The following is a 19,198-nucleotide window of genomic DNA, read 5'->3' as shown; positions in this document are numbered from 1 at the left end:
AATCATCAAGTTCAATTCACATGTCAATCGAAGAGGCGACTTGACTCGGCGGCTTTTAGTCACATTCCACAGTTCAAAGAGTCAGCAACGAATTTTATTCTACATGGCATTTGTATGTGCATGTGGGGTGTGCAAAGGCAAGCTTAATCCAATAGTGCATTGGCATCTGGGCTGATATCAAAGTACGTCTGATCTGATGCAGTCGGCTCAGGGTGATCCTCGAGATCGAGGTAGCCATCATCTGGGACTAGACCTGATGTGGTCATGGCTCCAACTTCCATCCCATCAGCATACAATTCATCTTCAGCAACTGCGCTGGCACCAAGTACAGGGCGGAGACCAATGTCTTTTGGATCAAAGTAATCTTGAGCGCCCGCCGCGGCCGTTGCGGGGACCTGAGAGTGCGGATCAAAGTAGTGATTCTCGCTAGTTCCTTGCCTTGCTTGAGCAGGGTCAAAATACTGCGCATCCTGCTTGGCATGCGGATCAAAGTATTCTGCTTGAGAAACAACGGCAGCTCCTGCATGTGTTCCAAGGAGTGGTTTCGAGCGAGCGTCAGCATACACGCTATCCAGCTGCACAGCCCCATCGTAGACCGGATTTTCAACAGCTCGGTCGGTTTGCAGCTCAATCTCGCTGTAAAGACCCGATGAAGGGTCGACCACCCCTTCGTATCCAGGATTTGTAAAGTGGGTGCGGAGATCTTCACTGTCTTTTGAAGGGACCACGGAGCGGACTCGACGATCCGCGCGCGCTTGGGCACCTGCACGACGCCAGTATCGAACCAATAGCACAGCAATGATAATCAGCAACAGAATAGCCACCAGTGCAATTAGCCACAGAGGAAACTGTGAAGCTTTTTGGGGTGCCGTTGGGTCTCTGTTTTGCTGCGTCGGATCATCGGTTGTTGACCAACGACCCAAGTTGAGGTCATCATCGTCACTGGCAGAGCCTTGACCCCCGTTGGGTAGGGTTGATGATGCGCCACTACTGCCTCCATCGGCTGGTGGGGTGGAGGTGAATCCATCCGCACCACTGTTTGTTGTCAAAGACGGTGTACCAGTGCCCCCCCCGGCCCCCTCGCCGTGAGCAGTTGTAGAAGGAGATACATTGGCATCCCCACCGCCGTTATTCGTGGTCGATGCAATTCCACCGCCGTTATTCGTGGTTGATGCAATCCCACCGCCATTATTAGAGGTCGATGCATCCCCACCGCCATTATTCGAGGTCGATGCAATTCCACCGCCGTTATTCGTGGTTGATGCAATCCCACCGCCATTATTAGAGGTCGATGCATCCCCACCGCCATTATTCGAGGTTGATGCAATTCCACCGCCGTTATTCGTAGTCGATGCTGTAGGACTGTGCGTTCCTGTCGCTGCACCGCTGGGTGTGGTTGTTGTGGCAGTAGGGTTGGTGGTATTATCCAATACTACTGGGTCAGGAACCAGATGAGCCTCGTAGTCATACGGAAGGCTGCTGCCGCCTTCATCCTCGTCAACCACATACAGGGTGCTCGTGGTTATTCCATCATTGGTGGTACGTCGACGGGCTGGCTGGAGATGCTCGGTGACGTGAATCACCCAGAAGCGACTGGGGTCAATGATAACGGTACCGTTACCCTCATGTCGCAAAACCTGAATGGCTTTTTGCCGCGCAGGTAATACAACCTGAGTGAGGCGGAAGCCCGGGACCAATGTCTCCGAGGAGAAAAAGAGGATCTGACTGTCCTCATCGTATACGGCCGTTTGATTGGCAGGATTTGCCAGTGGGATGATGACCCGCGGATCTTGGCTGTGCAACAGCCAGTACAGACCAGGCACGTTTTTCGAACGAACAACAAACTCAAAGCCGTTTGGCACGGCTGACATGTGCAGCATCTGATAGGAATTGACAGACTCAATCAAAGAAAGCTCATCGTTGCCTAGAACGTTGCTATACTGCATTTCGACGCTAAAGTCCGTGAAGCGACCTTGTAGGCTGGTCAATAGTTCCCACGTGACAACAGCGCTTGCACGGCTAGTCAAATCTCCCATGTCGACATTCTCCAGTCGTGGTGGCAACACAGCCACACCGTTCAGAGATGTGCTTCGCAGCTCAAAATTGACCAGCAGCCCTTTTTCGTTGTTGACAATCTGTGGTTGCTCGGAAGAAATGCGCATGTTCTGAGCTGTACCATTTCCGTGATTGTGAATCACAACGGCCAATGTTGCCGGCAAGGCCGCTTCTAGCTCGGTTGTGAAGGGATCATCAGAGACGATATACTCCTGGAGGAAATAGTGAACAGTCATCCGAGGATCCGGCTGGACTGTGATCGTATCTGGAAAGAGGTCCGCCTCTGTCGTGATGCCATTGATTGTGTAAACCAGAATGCCACCGACCTCATACTCCTCGGGAGCTGATGTAGGCGCAGCCAAAGCATTTGGAAGCATGAGCCAGGTTGCTGTGCCTGTGGAACCACTTGGCAGGACACCGCCGCCAGAAACACCGGTTAGGCCACCCTCCATGGTCGCACTACCGATCTCAAACACATGACGCGATTGAATTCGTGTGGCAACATGGGTAATGATAAACTCAACGCTGATGTCTGATAGATCGTAAGAGTCTTCGTTGACAATCTCCAGTCGCGCTTCAAATGCTTGGCGGGCCATAACCAGGTCTTGTTCGATCGTGATGGTGACCGACGCGCAAACGCCGGCTTTCCGGGCCGCGTTAGCCCGCGATTGCTCGAAAACTCGCTGCAGCCCCATGTACGCGGACAGAATATCAGTGTAACCCAGCAGCAAAGCGTTGTTCGTGTCGGCTTGAAGCTGAGAAAACCGATTCTCAATGTCGGTGAGGTTAAACGTGTCGTGATTGCTCGCGTTGACGGCACCTGTCAACCAGGCCGCGGCTGTGCGATTGTACTTTAAAAGCCACAGCTCGACCTCTCCTGAATCGACGTTGGCGGGAGAGGCGTTCACAACACTTGCCAACTCCGCAGTGGAGATCAATGAATCCAATTCGCTGCCCTCCGTCAGTGCAGGCATAAAGTATTCGGCGTGAAAGGAGGAGTTGTATGCAAAGGCCAAATTGTTGTCATTCACCCCGAAAATGGCTTGCATCAAAAGTACATAGTTTTGAATCCACCCAGACGCTTGATACAGCCCCTCAGCCGCCAGATCCTCGTCGGCGTCCCGGCGGACGAGCTCAAAAAAGGTGGGGTTCTGTTCTCGCCGTCTTCGAGCCGAGGAGCTTAAGGCAGATCCCACACTTGCTGCGCACATGGCAGCACCAAAGGCAGCAGATGCAGCTAGATGAAAACACCGGCAGGTCAGCAAAGAGCAAAGGTGGTATGAGTATTGCACAACAGCCATTGCACAACCACCTGTCAATACAAAGGCCTGCACCACGTTTCGGGCCTGAACCACGTTTCGGGTCAGCATTCGAAAAAAACAACTCATTATTCCTTCTCTCGGACACATTTAAGCAACACAAATGAAAGTAGGCAGTATACATACCAGCGCCGTAAGGACCAGTGCAACCAGTGGCGATGTTGCCAACACATTGAATGATGCCGAGAGCGTTAGTATCACAAAAGGGCACATTCGCAAGAGCACGAGGGCAACCACCAATTGTGCAGTCGATCAATGCGCGTGACAAGCGTTTTGCCATTTCTTTGGCATTGGCGCAGGCCAAAGTCAGCGCCGCAGCAGCTGCCGACCCTGCGCAGTCATTTCCCATACAGTTACCCAGCACGTCACCCAAACTACAGGGATCACCACAGCTTGCTGGCGAGGCAACAGAGACAGACGCATACACGACCCCAGAGCCAGAGCTTCGGTGCGATGAAATGTAAGCTGCTGCTCGGCCTGAGGATGAGCAAGGCCGACCTCCGCCAGTCATCTCAATTGCAACGCCGCGAGTTTGTAAACCCCTGCAAATGTATTGGTATTGAAATCGACCAGTGTAGCATGATCCAGCATACGGACCACCGCTGCTGCCCCCGCCACCTCCGTTCCCGCCGCCTCCATCTCCACCATCAGAGCCCCCGCCATCAGAGCCCCCGTCATCGTTGTCTGAACCACCGTCATCGTCGTCCGATCCATCGTCGTCGTCACCCTCATCGTCATCGGATGTTGGATCGTCGGTGAAAGACGTTGGCCCAACAGTTGAGCCACCAGCGGGTGTGGAGCCACCAGCATGTGTGGAGCCACCAGCGGGTGTGGAGCCACCAGCATGTGTAGAGCCACCAGCGGGTGTGGAGCCACCAGCAGGTGTAGAGCCATCAGCAGGTGTAGAGCCACCAGCGGGTGTGGAGCCACCAGCAGGTGTAGAGCCACCAGCAGGTGTAGAGCCACCAGTAGGTGTAGAGCCACCAGCAGGTGTAGAGCCACCAGCAGGTGTAGAGCCATCAGGAGGATTTGCACCGCCTGTGGTCGTTACAAAGGTGGGCGATGTTGCAACATCTGTCGATGCTGTCGCGGCAGCAGTAGACGATGGACCGCCCGTGGGTGCCAAGTCATCATCATCATCATCATCATCACCATCACCATCATCATCCCCTTCATCTCCATCAACGATAACTTCGTATGAGTAGATGATTGATGTTTGAGCAGGTACGACCGTGGCGGGCTCTGTGAGCGGAATGAACTTGATCACGGGATGATCTGGTAGGCTCAGCACGGGATATTCCGCGGCAATTAAACCCTCGTTGGTGATCACAAAGTCCAGCTGCGTAATGTCACCGTAGGACAAGCGATCCAAATCGATGGAAGCCGGCTCAATCGTGACGACAGGCATCGGAACACGTGTCTCAAACTCAGCCGTCAACGCAAAAGAGTAAGTCTCTTCCACCTGCGTGGGTGTTACCGTCCACACATAACTAATAGCAGCTCGAGCTAAGAACAGTTGAGTCAGCGAAAGCGCATCATCGACTCGAATAATAGCCGAGTCAGCAGTGTGACGCAAAGCCTGCGCGCTAACTTGGTACAAGCCTTCAGGGACATTTCGAAACACTACAAGCCCGTTGGGTCCAGTCTTCAGAGTTTGGCTGAAGCTGCGGCTCTTGCCCACCAAACGAACTGTGGCATCAGAGACATTGGGCGCCCCCTCAGCAAAGTATGTATACTCATCCTCGGCAACCACAGCAACATCATAGCTTGCGTTGCTGGATATTGTAAAGGCAAGCGAGATACGAATCTCGTTCAAGGTTGAAGGGCCAGCCGAACGAACGACAACGTATGCAGACCCGCGCTGCAGCTCAGCTGCTGCCTGTGGTGTCAACACAAGCGCTACCTCGGCACTTTCTAGAGGCTGAAGCGGAGAAATTCTGGGCGTCGTGGTGGTCAGAAGATCTTGATTTGCCGGTACGTCCACGGCGAGCGTGGGAGTGGCGGCGCTGCCCACATTCGTAATGGTCACAAAGCGACTTGTCGAGAAATTGCGAATGGCCGTGACGGATAGATAAGTGGATGAGGCTTTAATGCGTGCAGCTGGAGCTGTCACATCGATGGATACTGTGACGGGCACGAAAACTCCATACACAGCATCTGTGATGCGCACGGCCAGCAAAGCCGAGCCAACAAAATCGTCCTCGACTTGAACAGCAAGGCGCAGCGACGTGTAGCTACCAGCTGCTATATTCGTTTGGTCCAAAAGCACATACGGCGTAAGGCCCGAAGGGATGGGAATGCCATAGAGCCCTGTCCACGATACAGATACATCCGCAATGGCGACTGATGACGGATTGCTGACGCGAGTTAAGAAGATGGTGTCATTGGTGCCTGATAGGAGGGGCACTTCGACCGAACTGAGTGATGACGTCAGACCCGCCACTTCCAGCGTGTTCTCATCCTCCATCACTGTGGCATCAATGTGTGAAACGCCCTAAGAATCCCACGGAAAAAAAAAAAAAGGCAAGGGGGCCACATGGCAAGCACGCAGCCATTTTTCAAGCATGAGGAAAGAGACAATATAAATCAAACCAACCAGCAAGTCCGTACTGACCAGGCGGTAAACACCGCGCCCGCTCAAACTCAGAGATTTTGAAAAATGCCCGGTTGCATTGGTTAGAACTGTCAGGACTGTGGATGTTGTCGCTCGGCGGCGGTTTCCCCACGATGCCTGTGTCAACCTAAGCAAGTCATTAATATGCCATCAAGTTATCAAGTAAAACGACAGGAATGAGACAACTGCACATCAATGGTTGGTTGCACCCTTGCACGCAGCTTGTTGTTGGACATCAAGGCGGCATTTGTAAGCTCTATGAAACAAGACTTACCAGATTTTAACTGACAAATTGGCAAGGTTGCTTAAAACAATGTCTGCGTGGCTTTTGGTAATGACACCTTCCACGCGCACCTGCGCTGGAGAGCCCAGGACCCCTCCTTTGCCTGTGGATAGGATGTGCGCCTGGTAGGCAAATGGCACTTGAATGTCCCATTTCACAGCGCCGGCAGCATACGCGTTACGGGCTTCCACCACAAAGCTATAAGCTGTTGAAGCACTCACTGCCCTGGTCCAAAAGACGGTGGCATCTGCCAAATACGCTCCGGCTGGCCCGTTCATTAATACCCAGGTGATATCGCCGTTCCCAGCCTGCAGAGCCAGACGTTGCGAGTACTCTGCGCCGGGCAAAACGGTGGCGCCGCTGATGGGCTTGATGACGGGTTTTACGTACTGCTGAGCACATTTGTCTCCAAAATATCTTTGGGAGCAGTAGCACTCTCCAAACACGCAGGAGGCACGAGCTGGAGGGCAATCGGTTTGCGGGCAATCCCCCACGTACGTAAAGGTGCGGCCTGTGCTGGGACCAATGAAGGTGCTGCCGCCGTCAAAGCTGACTTTGACCGCAATGTTTCCGCCTTCGTGGCGTGGTGTGACGCAGGTAACCGTATCGTTGCCGAAAACGGTTCCTACAACTGAGAGGCCATCGAAACTGCAAACAACATTCGTTTGTACAGCGGGCATGTTGTGTATAACCAGTGATACGATGGTCCCTCCGTAGTCCAAGCCCGTTGACGGAGTCAAGCTGGCCACCCATGGCAAGGGCTCACAGGAGCTGCCGTAGTGGCGAGCGATACAATCTTCACAAGCACTGCCTGTAAACGTGGGATCGGTGCAATAGCATTGACCGCCTTCCCCGCACACGCCATGGGTCGAGCATGGCACACACGGCGCGCAGGTTGAACCACCATAGTTGGCAGCACAGCTGGTGCAGTTGCTTCCGGTGAAGCCAGTGGCACACTCGACGGATACGGAAATGGTACCGTTCATACTGCGTGGGGGCGTGCCCGAATCAGTGGCACTGACCACAAGATCAAACGTTGGTCGCACACTCTTGGTCAGCGGGCAAACGAGACGCAGTGCGCCTGTAACCGCGTCAACAGAGAAGCAACCGCTGGGATCCGTTTCCAAGCCATATTGGATGCCAAAAGAGTCGCCGGTATCAAGATCACTCGCAACGAGCCATCGAACAATGCCCAGCTGCGACTCACGCACAGTAAGAGTCGCTGTGGATGCAACTACGAAAGAAGGATCGTGATCGTTGACAGTGGCCAAGTCGCACGGAAGGCAGCCGCATACGCCGTTGTAGTAAAACAAATTTTTCACATCGAGATCACGTGCGTAACTGTTGGGGCCACGGATGGTCAAACTGTACGAGCTGCTGGAGGACGACGTTTTGTACACCTGCAAAAAGAGGGGTATCGCCGAGTCGGCGGGCAAATAGATGGATGACGTGAACCCACCGCTGGTGGGGAGGACAAGCTCGTTTGCAACTCGAAGCAGGCCGTTGATGTTGCTGGCCGAGAAAGCAAAACTATACCAACCGTCATGCGGCACCTGTACAAAGGCTTCAAAGCGAATACCAAAATAACTGCTCGGGACACCGGTGTATGGGGCATCGTAGCCAAAACTAGCCCTTAGACGACCAACCGATGCAGTTGCCAACAGGTTTCCAAACGAGTTGTCGGTATAGTATCGAGCGATGGCACCGTGGGACAGCGTGGTGTTCGTGCTATGACACATTGGAAGTGAAATGTTGCACGCTGTTCCAGCCCACCCGGGCTCACACACACAAACACCAGATCCCGAGCAGCAACCGTGGTCGCACTGAGCGCATTGCGTTTTGTGACCCATCTGCCAATCGTCCGGTGTCCAGTATGCGGGGCTAGAGTCTGCTTCGGCAATAGTTCGATTGGCGTAAGGCCCGGCAAGTTGCCAAGTAAACTGAGCTGTGCTTGAGGTGTGGGATAACGCTACGGTTAGATTTTGCCAACCCTTTTCCATTTCAATAGCCGTGTCCGTTGAATTGTTAAGCAGCCACGAACACGCCATTCGAGACACCGTGCACTGAACCCGATACCAGCCAGCTGCCGGAGATAGAAGCATGCCTTGAAGCTGCACGCCAAAGTAGTTGGAGTTGACGCCAGCATATGGACTACCGTCCCAGGTGGCGGCAAGAAACGTGGTCTGCGCAGTGGCCACCACCACTAGCCGTTCCTGCTCGTTAAAAAAGAGCGCCTGAAGACCAGGTGTCACGCCCTCCAGGGCACACGTGGTGAATTGACAAGCGTTGCCCGAATACCCGGCTGCACAAACACATCCTTGGCTTGTGCACATCCCTTGCGGGCTGCTGCAGTCGTCGTCATCTTCACACGGCGGCGAAACACACGACGGGTGCAAACCCAAGCCATTTGTGCACTCACAGGCACCGTTAGAACATGTTCCAATTCCATTGCATTGTGCACCATTACTGCCGCTGGCCGGGTCAAAACAACCGTCATGATAGCTGCATTCATCCACCCGGCACCTTAATTCGTTGCAAGTTTCTCCAGCAAAAGCACCTGTGCAAGCGCACACCCCGTCAAGACAGACGCCGTTTGTGCTCAATGTGCAGTTGTTGGGGCAAGAGCAACTTTCAGTGTCGGGCAGCGAAAAAAACACAGTGGCTGGCACAATGTGCTCCATGAAACCGGGTCCGGTCCAATACAGACTGGTAGCTGCATCACCGGTTCCATCTTGCGCATCGTAGCGCAATGGGTAGTACCGGTGCGCTTGCAAGAATATTTCAGTCGAGAACGCATTTTCCCAGGGGATGAGTAGCTGATTCCCAACGAACAATCGAGCCGACATGCTGTCCGTTGTGAGACGAAATGTATACCAGCCCGTCTGAGGTGGAAGAATGTAGCCAGACCAAACGACCGTAAAGTAGTCAGCCGGCGCACCTTTCGCCGGTGGGTCATAGTTGAAGTCGACATTGATGTTGCTTCTGCGATTTTGGGTAACGGGTTGCGCCCACGCCATAGCGTCATCAAAGACACCGTCAAAGTAGCGCGTTTGCAACCCAGCCGCAAGTGAGCCACGAGCTGTTGATGAGCACGTTGCCACCTCCACTTCGCAGCGCGGCCCTGTAAAGCCTTCATCGCAAGTACAAGTATCTGCGGCTACGCAACACCCGTGACCTGAACAGCCTCCCGTGCAAACAGCTTCGTGAAGTAAAACGTGGGAGGGTACGGCCACAAACTCATCACTGCTTGCCGCACTCGCCATTGCTGAGCTGTTATACGGACCCATCCACGAGAAGAAAATAGATGTGCTGCTCGAGGAATGCTGCCAGTCCACCTTGAGACGCACCAAGGCGCCTTGGGTCATCAAGATGGAAACAGCTGAGTTGGTGTATTGTGTTTGGTTCAAAAAGAGCCGGCCTTCACCTCGCTCCCATGCCAAGTGGAAACGGTACCATCCGGTGGTAGGCACGCGTAAATAGCCCTCAAAAGTGGCACTGAAATAATCGCTCGGGAGCCCAGGGAAAGGAATGCCCGTGCCAAGATCACGATAGATGTTGGACTCAGCAATGGCTGCCTCCCGCTCGTCAAAGGAGTAGCCGCTAAAGTAGGTTGTCTGGACACCTGGCAACATGGCCCGCTCGTTGCCACACTCTGTAAGCTCACAAGCCTCACCAAAGTAGCCCACCTGACACTCACACTGTCCGCGTTCGTTGCAGAGGCCGCGATTAGAACAGTCCATGGGTTGCGAACAGCCAACACGTGTACATTGGCTCTCGTCCAAGAAGCCCCCATTACACTCGCACACGCCAGCTACGCAGCGGCCTTGCCCATTGCACTCGGCATCCTCGCTACCATAAGCTTCGTCATAACAATTATCCGAGAACCGGCACTCGTCGGATCGGCACCGATAGTGCTCGCACGAGTCTCCTTCAAACTGCCCGTGACAGACACATTGGCCATTTGCACACACACCGCGCTGGTAGCTCGAGCAAGCATCCTCACCACAGCCACACATAAAGCCCTCCGTCATGTGATACAAATTAGTGGACGGAACCAGATGCTCCATAAAACCTGGCCCCTCCCAGTAGAGGTAGACGGCGGCCGATCCCGTTCCGTCCCGAGCATCGAAGCGCAACGGATACAGACGATTTGCCACGAGATACATGGGCTGCGACCAGGCCTCGGTCCAAGTGAAAAGGCGTAGCCCTCCCACATAAAGCCGGGCATCCATCGAGCTGGCGCTCACGCGAAACGTATGCCATCCCGTCTGATCAGCCCGCACATAGCCCGTGTACACGGCTGTCCAGTAATTGCTGTCCACACCACTCGCAGGACCGCTCGATCCCCAATCGCTGTTGATGCGGGTGCGCACACCGCCGTCGGCATATGTCGCAGTACTTGTCATGGCATCCTCCAGCACGCCGTTGAAAAAACGTGTCCGTAGGCCGCCAGGTACCAGATCACCAGAGGGCCCGTCGGTGCCGCAGTCTTCCGTCGCAACCTCGCAGCGAGGACCCGTGTAGCCCGGATCACACGAGCACGTGTCTGGGGCAATACAGCACCCGCGACCCGAGCAGCCGCCCGGACACACCGCCTCATACAACAATACATGGTCCGGCACAACCCCAAAAGCCGACGTCGGCGCCGCCTCGGCCAGCGTCGAGTTGGCAAACGGCCCCATCCAGTCAAAGTACAATGACGTATCCGACGTGTAGTGGCGCCACTCCAGCTTCAGGCGCAGCAGCTCAACCCGCGTCAAGAACACCGCGCGGCCCGCACTGTCATCGTACGAGCTCCGGTTCAGGTAAATATACGCGTTGCTGTTCTCACGCCGCAGGCGGAACCGATACCACCCCGTCTCCTTGGGCCGCACAAACCCCGCATATACAATGCTAAAGTAGTCGCTTGGCAGCCCCGGGTGCGGGGCATCGTAATCGGGGTCCGTCGACACACGCGGCATCGCCACCATGGCACGCCGCTCATCAAACCCGCTCCCATCGTAGAAGGTCGCAATCAAGCCCTGGTGAACCGCGCGCTCATCTCCGCATACCGTCAGCTCGCATGCTTCGCCCATGTATCCGGCATCGCATTCACATGTCCCCTCCGCTCCGCACGTTCCGTGGTTGGAGCAGTCCACGTCATCGGCGCAGCCCACGCGAGTGCACTGGCTCTCCATCGTCAGCGCCCCGTAGCACTCGCACAGACCGGCCACGCACCGACCCTGGCCCCCGCATTCGCCGTCGTCACTGCCGTAGGCCTCGTCATAGCAATTGTCCGTGTACCGGCACTCGTCAGACCGGCACCGATAGTGCTCACACGAGTCACCTTCGTGAATCGGGCCACAGAGACAAAGACCGTTATTATTGAAGCCATTGCTGTTGCACATGTTTTGCAATTGGCAAAAGCTACCCTGAGTTGGCGTAAATAGTTCAGAGGTTGTTATCAGGGACTGGCTTTTTCCGGGCGGAGTCCAATACACGTGGAAAGCGGCAGTCCCACTCGAATGGCGATAGCTGGCACGAAAATCATAAAATCTGTCGCCAACCAGATATACTTGGCGCGATATGCTGCCTGCGAGAGGTGTGATGACGGCGTGGGGACCAACCAAGACCACGGCTGAACCAGAAGTCACAGAGGTGGCAAAGCTGTACCAACCAGTGACATTGATGCGCAATTTGCCATAGTAAGTCAAGGACCAGTAGTCACGATTGGTAATAAGGCTACTGGGGGACGAAGAGGTCGAGGAGAGACTCGTCGCACGCTGCGCCAGTTGGGTGATGGGTGGCTGACCAGCGCCCCAGTAGTAGTCTGAATAGAGGGCGACATTGACGCCGCCTGGAAGGTAGGGACCCTGGGGATATTCGGGGCCGCAATTGGCTGAATTGATGGAGATGCTGCAATCGTGTCCCGTGTAGCCTTCGGGACAGTGGCATTGATTGGAGACTTCACAGCAGCCTCGGGCGGAACAGCCACCAGGGCACACAACTTCGTGTTCAAGGTACTCGGCAGGAAGAACGACAAAAGTCGGCTCTGTGTCCGCCGATACGAGAGGGCCAGACCAGTCGAGATACAAGTATGTGTAGCCAGAGGTGTGCTGAAACTCCAGTTTCAACCGATAGGCCTGGCCGGCAGCGAGATAAAAAGCATCACTGTTGACTGTTTGGTTGCGGTCAACAAAGAGCCGACAATTGCCCTGACGATACCGACACTGGAACTTGTAAAACCCGGTCTGAGAAGGACGAACGACGCCCTGGACCACGATGGAGAAATAATTGTCGGGCAGAGGTAGAGGGGCATCATAATTCCAGTAGTAGTTGACGTTGCGCCAAAGGATTTGCCCACCATCCATTGACTTGAAATTGTAGTCATCATAAAGCTCAACCAGAAGCCCAGGCCGGAAAGTCCGCTCATCGTTACAAGTTTCAAAGGTACAGGCTGGGCCAAGAAACCCATCCTCGCAGTCGCAAACGTTGGTTGAGGTGTTGCAAGTACCGTGGTTGCAGCCGTTGACCTCGCAGTCCGCTAGAATCGGGTGCAGCAAGCCATGGGATGGTGAGTTGTTGGCTTTTGAGAAACAGCTGTCGATCAAAGGTACGTTGGTCTGGAACAAGCCAGCGGAGCATGTATGGCTTTTAGACCGAGCAAAACAGGAGAAGCGTGTGTGAATCTCACCACTGCTGAACGCGACGAAGGATGAAAAGAGAAGGAGGAGCGACAGCAAAAGCTGCAGCGAAAGCAGCTTTTGAGCTGAAGACGTCATGATGGTTGAACCATGCACGCTTGTCTGTAGAAGGAGGCTGCCGCGTGGATGGTCAGAACGTAAGGCTTGTGAGAAAATGACTGATGTGATATTCTTCACGATCAAGGACCACCAGATTGAAGACCAACAAAGTCACGGGGCTGGGTAAAGAAGGAGGCGGAGTTCAGCGAATCGACCGACACAAACCTGCGACGGATAGACCTTGCACGGTCTTGGCAAGGCCGGCTGCCCGCCGCAAGCAGGGGGCCGACGCCAGGCGCTGCCACCGCCGCAAACGGTGCCTTTGCTCTCAGCTTGATCAGGCTCCACAACCTGCACAATCCGCAAGAAAAAAAAAATCAAAAGGAAGCCTCAAGACAGAGAAGCGCGGTGTTGGCGACATCCCCCGGCTCGCTGCCAAGACCCATGCCATGCTACACCCCTCGGACAACCGCACCTGCACGTTGCAACCGATCCCGCAAGGTTCACGAGGCGACTTGCCCAAGAGATAGGCAGACCAGACCAGGCCTGCTCCGAGTGTGGAACGACAAAGTCTGCAGCTGCAGCTGTACGTGCGCACGAGAGAGAAAGAGAGAGAGGGGAGCGAGAGAGAGAGAGAGAGAGAGAGAGAAAAAAATTCAACTCCTCATCCACCGGAGCTTGTGGTTTTCTGTTGTGGTGGTGGTGGTTGTTGTTGCGCCGCTGCCAAGCATTCCTTCTACCTGTGAAGAAGGCGAGGCGCGCACAGTCAGACGTACCCCGTGCGAGCACAGCCATGTCTCTCAGCGTATCGGAACGACGGCGTCTCCGGCTGATTAGGACTGTGCCGCTGCCATTTGTGAGCTGCGCGACGTCGCCAGACTGCCTGCCACTCACACGCGCACGCCTCAACTTTATTCTCACCTATGACATTTCTAGCCAAAACACGTTAAAAGTCACACAATGACTTGTCCTATATTATGACGTATATTGCTGCAAACGCATTTCGCTGATACACAATGCCGATTGCAACAGTCGAAATAAATCAAGGACATGTGCATTACCAAATTTTTATTATTATTGACGCGCTCGCATATCTCGAGTGCCTCCTGGTTCTCTGGTGTTTGCCTCGCTCTCCGGTGTTTGCCTGTCCACTCCATCTATCGCATGGCCCCTTTGCTTTCTTGAACCTTGTTTGGTTGCCTTTGACAGGCTCACAGGTCAACTGCACTGCCAAATCAAGTCTTCTCGACTTTCATCTCAAGGCGCAAAGAAAATATTTTATCAATTGGAGAAAAAGGTACAAAGCGCTTTCTAAGCAACAAAGGGGGAAAAGCTGTGGGCGCAGCCCTCAGTAAAACGAAAAAAAAAAAAAAAAATCGAAGAACATCCATAGCCTCAACCACCCTCATAGGGTCAGGAGTAGACACAAACACAAAGACACCGGTCATCACTGATGATGGGCGCAGCAGTCGAAAAGCTGGAATCACAAAAAAAAATAAGACGAAAACAACTAGAGAATGGAAAGCCCAAAACTTTCACGAATGGCGCGGCCAATCTCTCGCTGAATCATGGCTCGAGTCATGATGAGCGCGGTCCCAATGGCCGTGGCCATGGCCACGCGCGATTGCCATTCGGCATCGGTACACCGCTGGCGCTCGCGCATCATGTACATTTGACGTTGGCCGCTTGCCACCAAAAAAACGAGGGGGGCCGTGATAATGGCCGAAAAAATCAGAAACTCGCCCACGCCCTTGAGGTACCGAACTTGTACCTCTTCGTCCATGGAGCCCATAAAGGTCAGCGCCAGCACCAACCCCGTAATCAAGAGAAAATACGCCAGGCCATAGGACGTGGTGCGATAAAAGCGCATGAGGCGATCAAAGTGTGCAATCTCGGCCTCGTCATATTCCACTTGGTCCTCGGCCGCCAATCCAGAATCGGTCTGGGAGATGCTATCCTGGAAGTCAAAGGCAATGTTGAGCTCGTCGGCAAAAGAGCGCAGCAGCTTTTGCTCGCGCGTGCCATCACCCGCAGCGCGCTCCAATTCATCCTCCTTGTTCAGCATCGCAAGAACACCCTCGTCGTCCTGCTGATCCACGTTCTTCTCATCATCCAATGACAGGCGCATCACCTTAAACGGCGCTTGGTCATCGATGGCGGCACTGGGCTGTGCCCCATGCAAGGGATCGCGCGACTCCATTTCCACCTCCTCAAACATGGCCAGGTCCAGCTCGGTCATGACCGTTTCCGAGGATTTGCGTGACATCTGACGGCCCAGCTGCAGGCTCCCCGGTGGGTAGGCTTCGTCGAGACCCAGGTACATGCCTTGCATCTTGGGCCGCAGCTTGGCTACGGCCGCGTGGTTGCGATAACGAGCTGGGCAGATCTTGCGCAAAAGGTCCAAGTAGCAAGAGTACTTTGCGAGGCTGATCGAGAGAATGACCATAAAGGGAAAGGTGATGAAAAAAGAATAGATGCCCTCGAGGGGAAGGTACACGTCCGAGCCAGAGACGGTCACGCGGAACGTGTTGGTGTTCTCGCCGGGGTTTTGCGATTCGGTGTAGCAGAAGATGGCCATCATGCCAAAGGCCAGCGAGGTGGTGGACATGAACGCCGTCACGATCACGCTGCGCTTGGGATATACTGATTTGCCGCTTGGCCAGACGATGGCGCACCATTGATGCTTGCGCTTGATCATGTGCGCAAAACGGCGGGCCCATCCGCCCAAGAAGCCGTGATTGACCAGCTCAAGGTCAATTTCAGCGTCTGACTTTTCGCGTGGTCCAAGCTCATCCGCCCACAGCAGACCGGCATCGATCATTGCTTGACGACGATCATAGGCGCGCTTCTCAAAAAAGGCATATAGGTAGATCAGGCCACAAAAGCCGTAGAAACTGCCCCATAGGACCCAAATGTACTTGGCGTTGGCCGGGTTAAAGTTGGCCAACGAGACGTCGGGAGGCGTGATGGTAAAGTCCACGCCCACGCCAAAAGTGGAGAGATGCACGGTTTCGCAGACGACATAATTATCGTGGCTGAGCTCAGGGACCTTGCGCACACCGGTCGCGTCCCAGGCGCCGAGGCAGTCGTAAGTGTCCGAGGGCGTGCAGTTGGCCTGCAGCAGCGTCGCGTTCCAAAAGCGACACTCCACGCTCTCATCCGAAGCATTGACGTCAGAATCAACGTAAAAAGAAATGAGGATGGGCTCGGACAGGTTGTGCACCTCGAGGTTATCTTGACCCAGCTTGATGGTAAAATCCATGATGCCAGAGGCGTTGGGGTTCTGCCCCTCAAAAGAGGTGAGAAGCAAGTTGACAGAGTCGCCTGCGGTCACGCCCAGTTGTGCGAGCACGGCAGCAAAATCTGGAGGCAGACCCACGGCGGGGAAGGGTTGGACGCCCGATGCGGTATAATTGCTGGTCGCATTGGACGGGCGATTTTCGGCCTTGATGGAGACCCCGTTGTGGGACAGGACCGCGACGCCCCCCTCAGGCAGGGTTTCAACGATTGAGTCGAGAATCGCATCGAGAGCCTACAGCGACGAGCAAGAGGGAAGGAGGAAGAAAAGAAGAGTAACGCCATGAGACGGGACACGGCATGCAGAGTCGGCGGTGGCAGAGGTCAGCAACGCATGGGAAAGTGGACAGCAGAGGCGAGCTTTGCGGCCCCCTCGCGTGCAGGCAGAAGAGACACCTTACGTTGAGGAGAGTATTGGAAAAGCGGGTTGTGCTGACGCGTTCGGATGAGTTGGTGCCGGGCATGAGGTCGGCCAGAGCGTTGGCCAGAGCGGGATTGATGGTCGTAGTCGCGTCAGACGTAGCAGTGCTGTCGATTGAGGTTGCAACGGTAGTGGCCGCCGTGGTGGTGGTAGTGGGTGCCACAAAGGGTTGCGCGTAAAGCGCGTACTGCGCCGACTGAGTAGTGTGAAAGGTCAGAGTTTGCGCCAAGGCATCGTGGGATTGATTGGCGAGGGCTTCCCAAGCTTGGCTGGTCTCGTTCCAGGACGCTACAACGGGAAGCACGACGCCGGCGTCCCGGAACATGAAAGCACCAGAGAGGTCAAGCACAAAGCGGAGATCATCCACAGGCCCGCTGGCCGTAAAGGCAAAGGACAATCCAGCAAAGCAAAGCGTGTCGGCGTAGTCGGCCGTCGGGGTGTGCAAGTAAGGATACTCGTCACTACCCGAGTCAATACGGGCATCATACTATTGTTGGGTGGAAAGTAGCAGGTGGTTAGCCAAAAAAAAAGAGTGGAGCCGACCAAGAAACGATGCAACACACGCGCACAACGAAGGAGGCGCACTGCAGTATCAAGTCTGGTACTTGCTCGTGGACCACATACCGTGAGTTTGTAGCCAGCAAAGTTGTCAACATCCAGTACATCAAAGGAAAGGCGGGACTCCGATGCCAAGGGCGCAAAGACGGACGGAGAAATGCGCACAGCGCCGAGTTTGCTCGAGGGTTCCCAGGCACCGACAAGGCTGCGCAGGTTGGGAACTTGCTGGTTGGAGCTGGAAGGGACAAAGGCGAAGAGGCAGGTGCCGCAATCACTGAGGCAAGTTTGGCAGGATTCCGCCGTGAGGTTGCACACGCCGTTGCCACACTGTGGGGTGACGAGGGAGGTCCACGACGCAAGAGCCTCTGCTTCTTGGGCATGAGAGATGCGGATAATGTCGTCAGCTAGGGTGGTCAGGACTTGCGTAGTCGCGCAGTCCAAGATGGACTCGGTGGTTGTTAAGACCATTTGAAGATCTTCAAGGGCAATCTTGAGGGCATTGAGGGCGCGATCGAGAGGCTGATACTGGGGATTCTGGCCTCCAAGCCAGCCCTGCAGAACGGTCATGATGGTGCTGACGGGCGTGGGAAGGGCCACTGAGGAAAGGGGAATGGCGCAAGTGGAAAAGTCGACTTCAGCCATGGCAGAGACGACGGCGGCGTATTCACAGGGGGTGGTCATCAGCGTGCCAAACAGTGGATCGGGACCCTGAAGCAAGAGGGGGTGGGCAGCTGGAAGAGCGAGCATGGTGGTGTAGCTGATGGGGTAGCTGGATTGGTTATTGTCAAGCTCGAGGGCTGAGAAGGAGAGGGTGACGGTGAGGGGCAAAGCGACAACGCCATGGATGGCATTGGCGGCCGCGACAGACACGGTCAGGTTGCAATCGAGGCTCAAAGATGAGGCATTGACATCTGCCTGCGCAAGAGTGGCCGTCTGGGATGACAACTGTGCCGTTGTGGCAGGCAGGGCAGCCGTGAGAGCAGGCATGGGGCCTCCCAGCGCCAGAGGACTGGTCGTGGCGAATTGAGCGGTCAGGTTTTGCAAACGCCAGGCAGGCGGACCCTCAACCACGAGGCGCACGGGGAGGGTATGCGTGAGGTTATCAAGGGAAGCATTGAGCACGGCCGGCGTGACCAAGAGCGAGGCATTGACAGCGGGGCCCGTTGGAGAGGAGACGGCTGACGAGATGGTAAAGGCTGCCATTGGCTGAGCGACCAGCGCCAAGCCCAGCAGCACAAACGCGCAAGTGGGCCAACCCACGCCCCGCTGTCGCTGCGATAAACCCTTGGTGGCGGGTGCCATGGCCTCCACTGCCATGATTTTAACCACGGCGAGTCAATCCGGGTCACCGATCAAGGCCAGCCGGACTGGGAAGACGAAAAGAGCAAAAAAGCACCTCCCCCGCAAAAGCGCCACCGCAGCAACGGCGGGAGGAAGCACGGACGAGAAAAGTCAACCCTATCGCATTGAGCAGCAAGCGTGCATTCACATGGTCAGACGATCACAAAGAGAAGGGTCAAGCGACGCTGCCGATGAGCAAAACAAAATAATACTCTGCCGGGGGCTCAGTCAGCACACCCAGACCCATGGCCACACCATTATCCTCTTGACCTGGACACCTCGCTCACCCTTTAAAAACCATGATGCCGCTGCCATTTTTCAAAGCTTTCCATCTGCCAGTCAATGGCTTGAATCTCTCTCGATTTTTTTTCTCTCACGTTTTGCTACGTTCCCCTCTCTCTCTCCTCTCTCTCCCTCCCTCTCCTTCTCTCTTGCTCACCCTCACACACACATACGCACATACATACACACACGCGCGCACAGCGCGTCGGGGCATCGGGGCGACCAGCCAGACCAACAGCGGTACGTACGTGTTGTGAGACTCTGAAAAACGCAGAAAAATACGTCCAACGCCTCCCTTTGAAAGGG

General features: G+C 54.9%; 2 protein-coding genes across 2 annotated transcripts; both read right to left on the bottom strand.

Moving 5' to 3' along the window:
• Positions 1-143: 143 nt before the first annotated feature.
• MBCDH23 (uncharacterized protein) lies at positions 144-13,788 on the bottom strand (the record flags this gene model as incomplete). The annotated part of the gene is made up of 9 exons (XM_001745551.1): positions 144-3,292; positions 3,501-3,704; positions 3,972-5,868; positions 5,989-6,115; positions 6,263-12,873; positions 13,219-13,344; positions 13,469-13,539; positions 13,584-13,733; positions 13,770-13,788. 9 exons carry the CDS (start codon positions 13,786-13,788, stop codon positions 144-146), a joined length of 12,354 nt encoding a protein of 4,117 aa, XP_001745603.1.
• A 715-nt stretch (positions 13,789-14,503) lies between these two features.
• MONBRDRAFT_32377 (uncharacterized protein) lies at positions 14,504-18,586 on the bottom strand (the record flags this gene model as incomplete). Its single annotated transcript, XM_001745550.1, has 3 exons — positions 14,504-16,525; positions 16,692-17,198; positions 17,336-18,586. The coding sequence occupies 3 exons, from the start codon at positions 18,584-18,586 to the stop codon at positions 14,504-14,506; spliced, it is 3,780 nt and encodes a 1,259-aa protein (XP_001745602.1).
• Between the last annotated feature and the right edge of the window lie 612 nt (positions 18,587-19,198).

Source organism: Monosiga brevicollis, genomic scaffold (assembly GCF_000002865.3).
Source record: "Monosiga brevicollis MX1 MONBRscaffold_9 genomic scaffold, whole genome shotgun sequence".
Taxonomy (NCBI): Eukaryota; class Choanoflagellata; order Craspedida; family Salpingoecidae; genus Monosiga; species Monosiga brevicollis.
The sequence above is the reverse complement of the archived record's forward strand: the minus strand, read 5'-3'. Positions and strand labels throughout refer to the sequence as shown.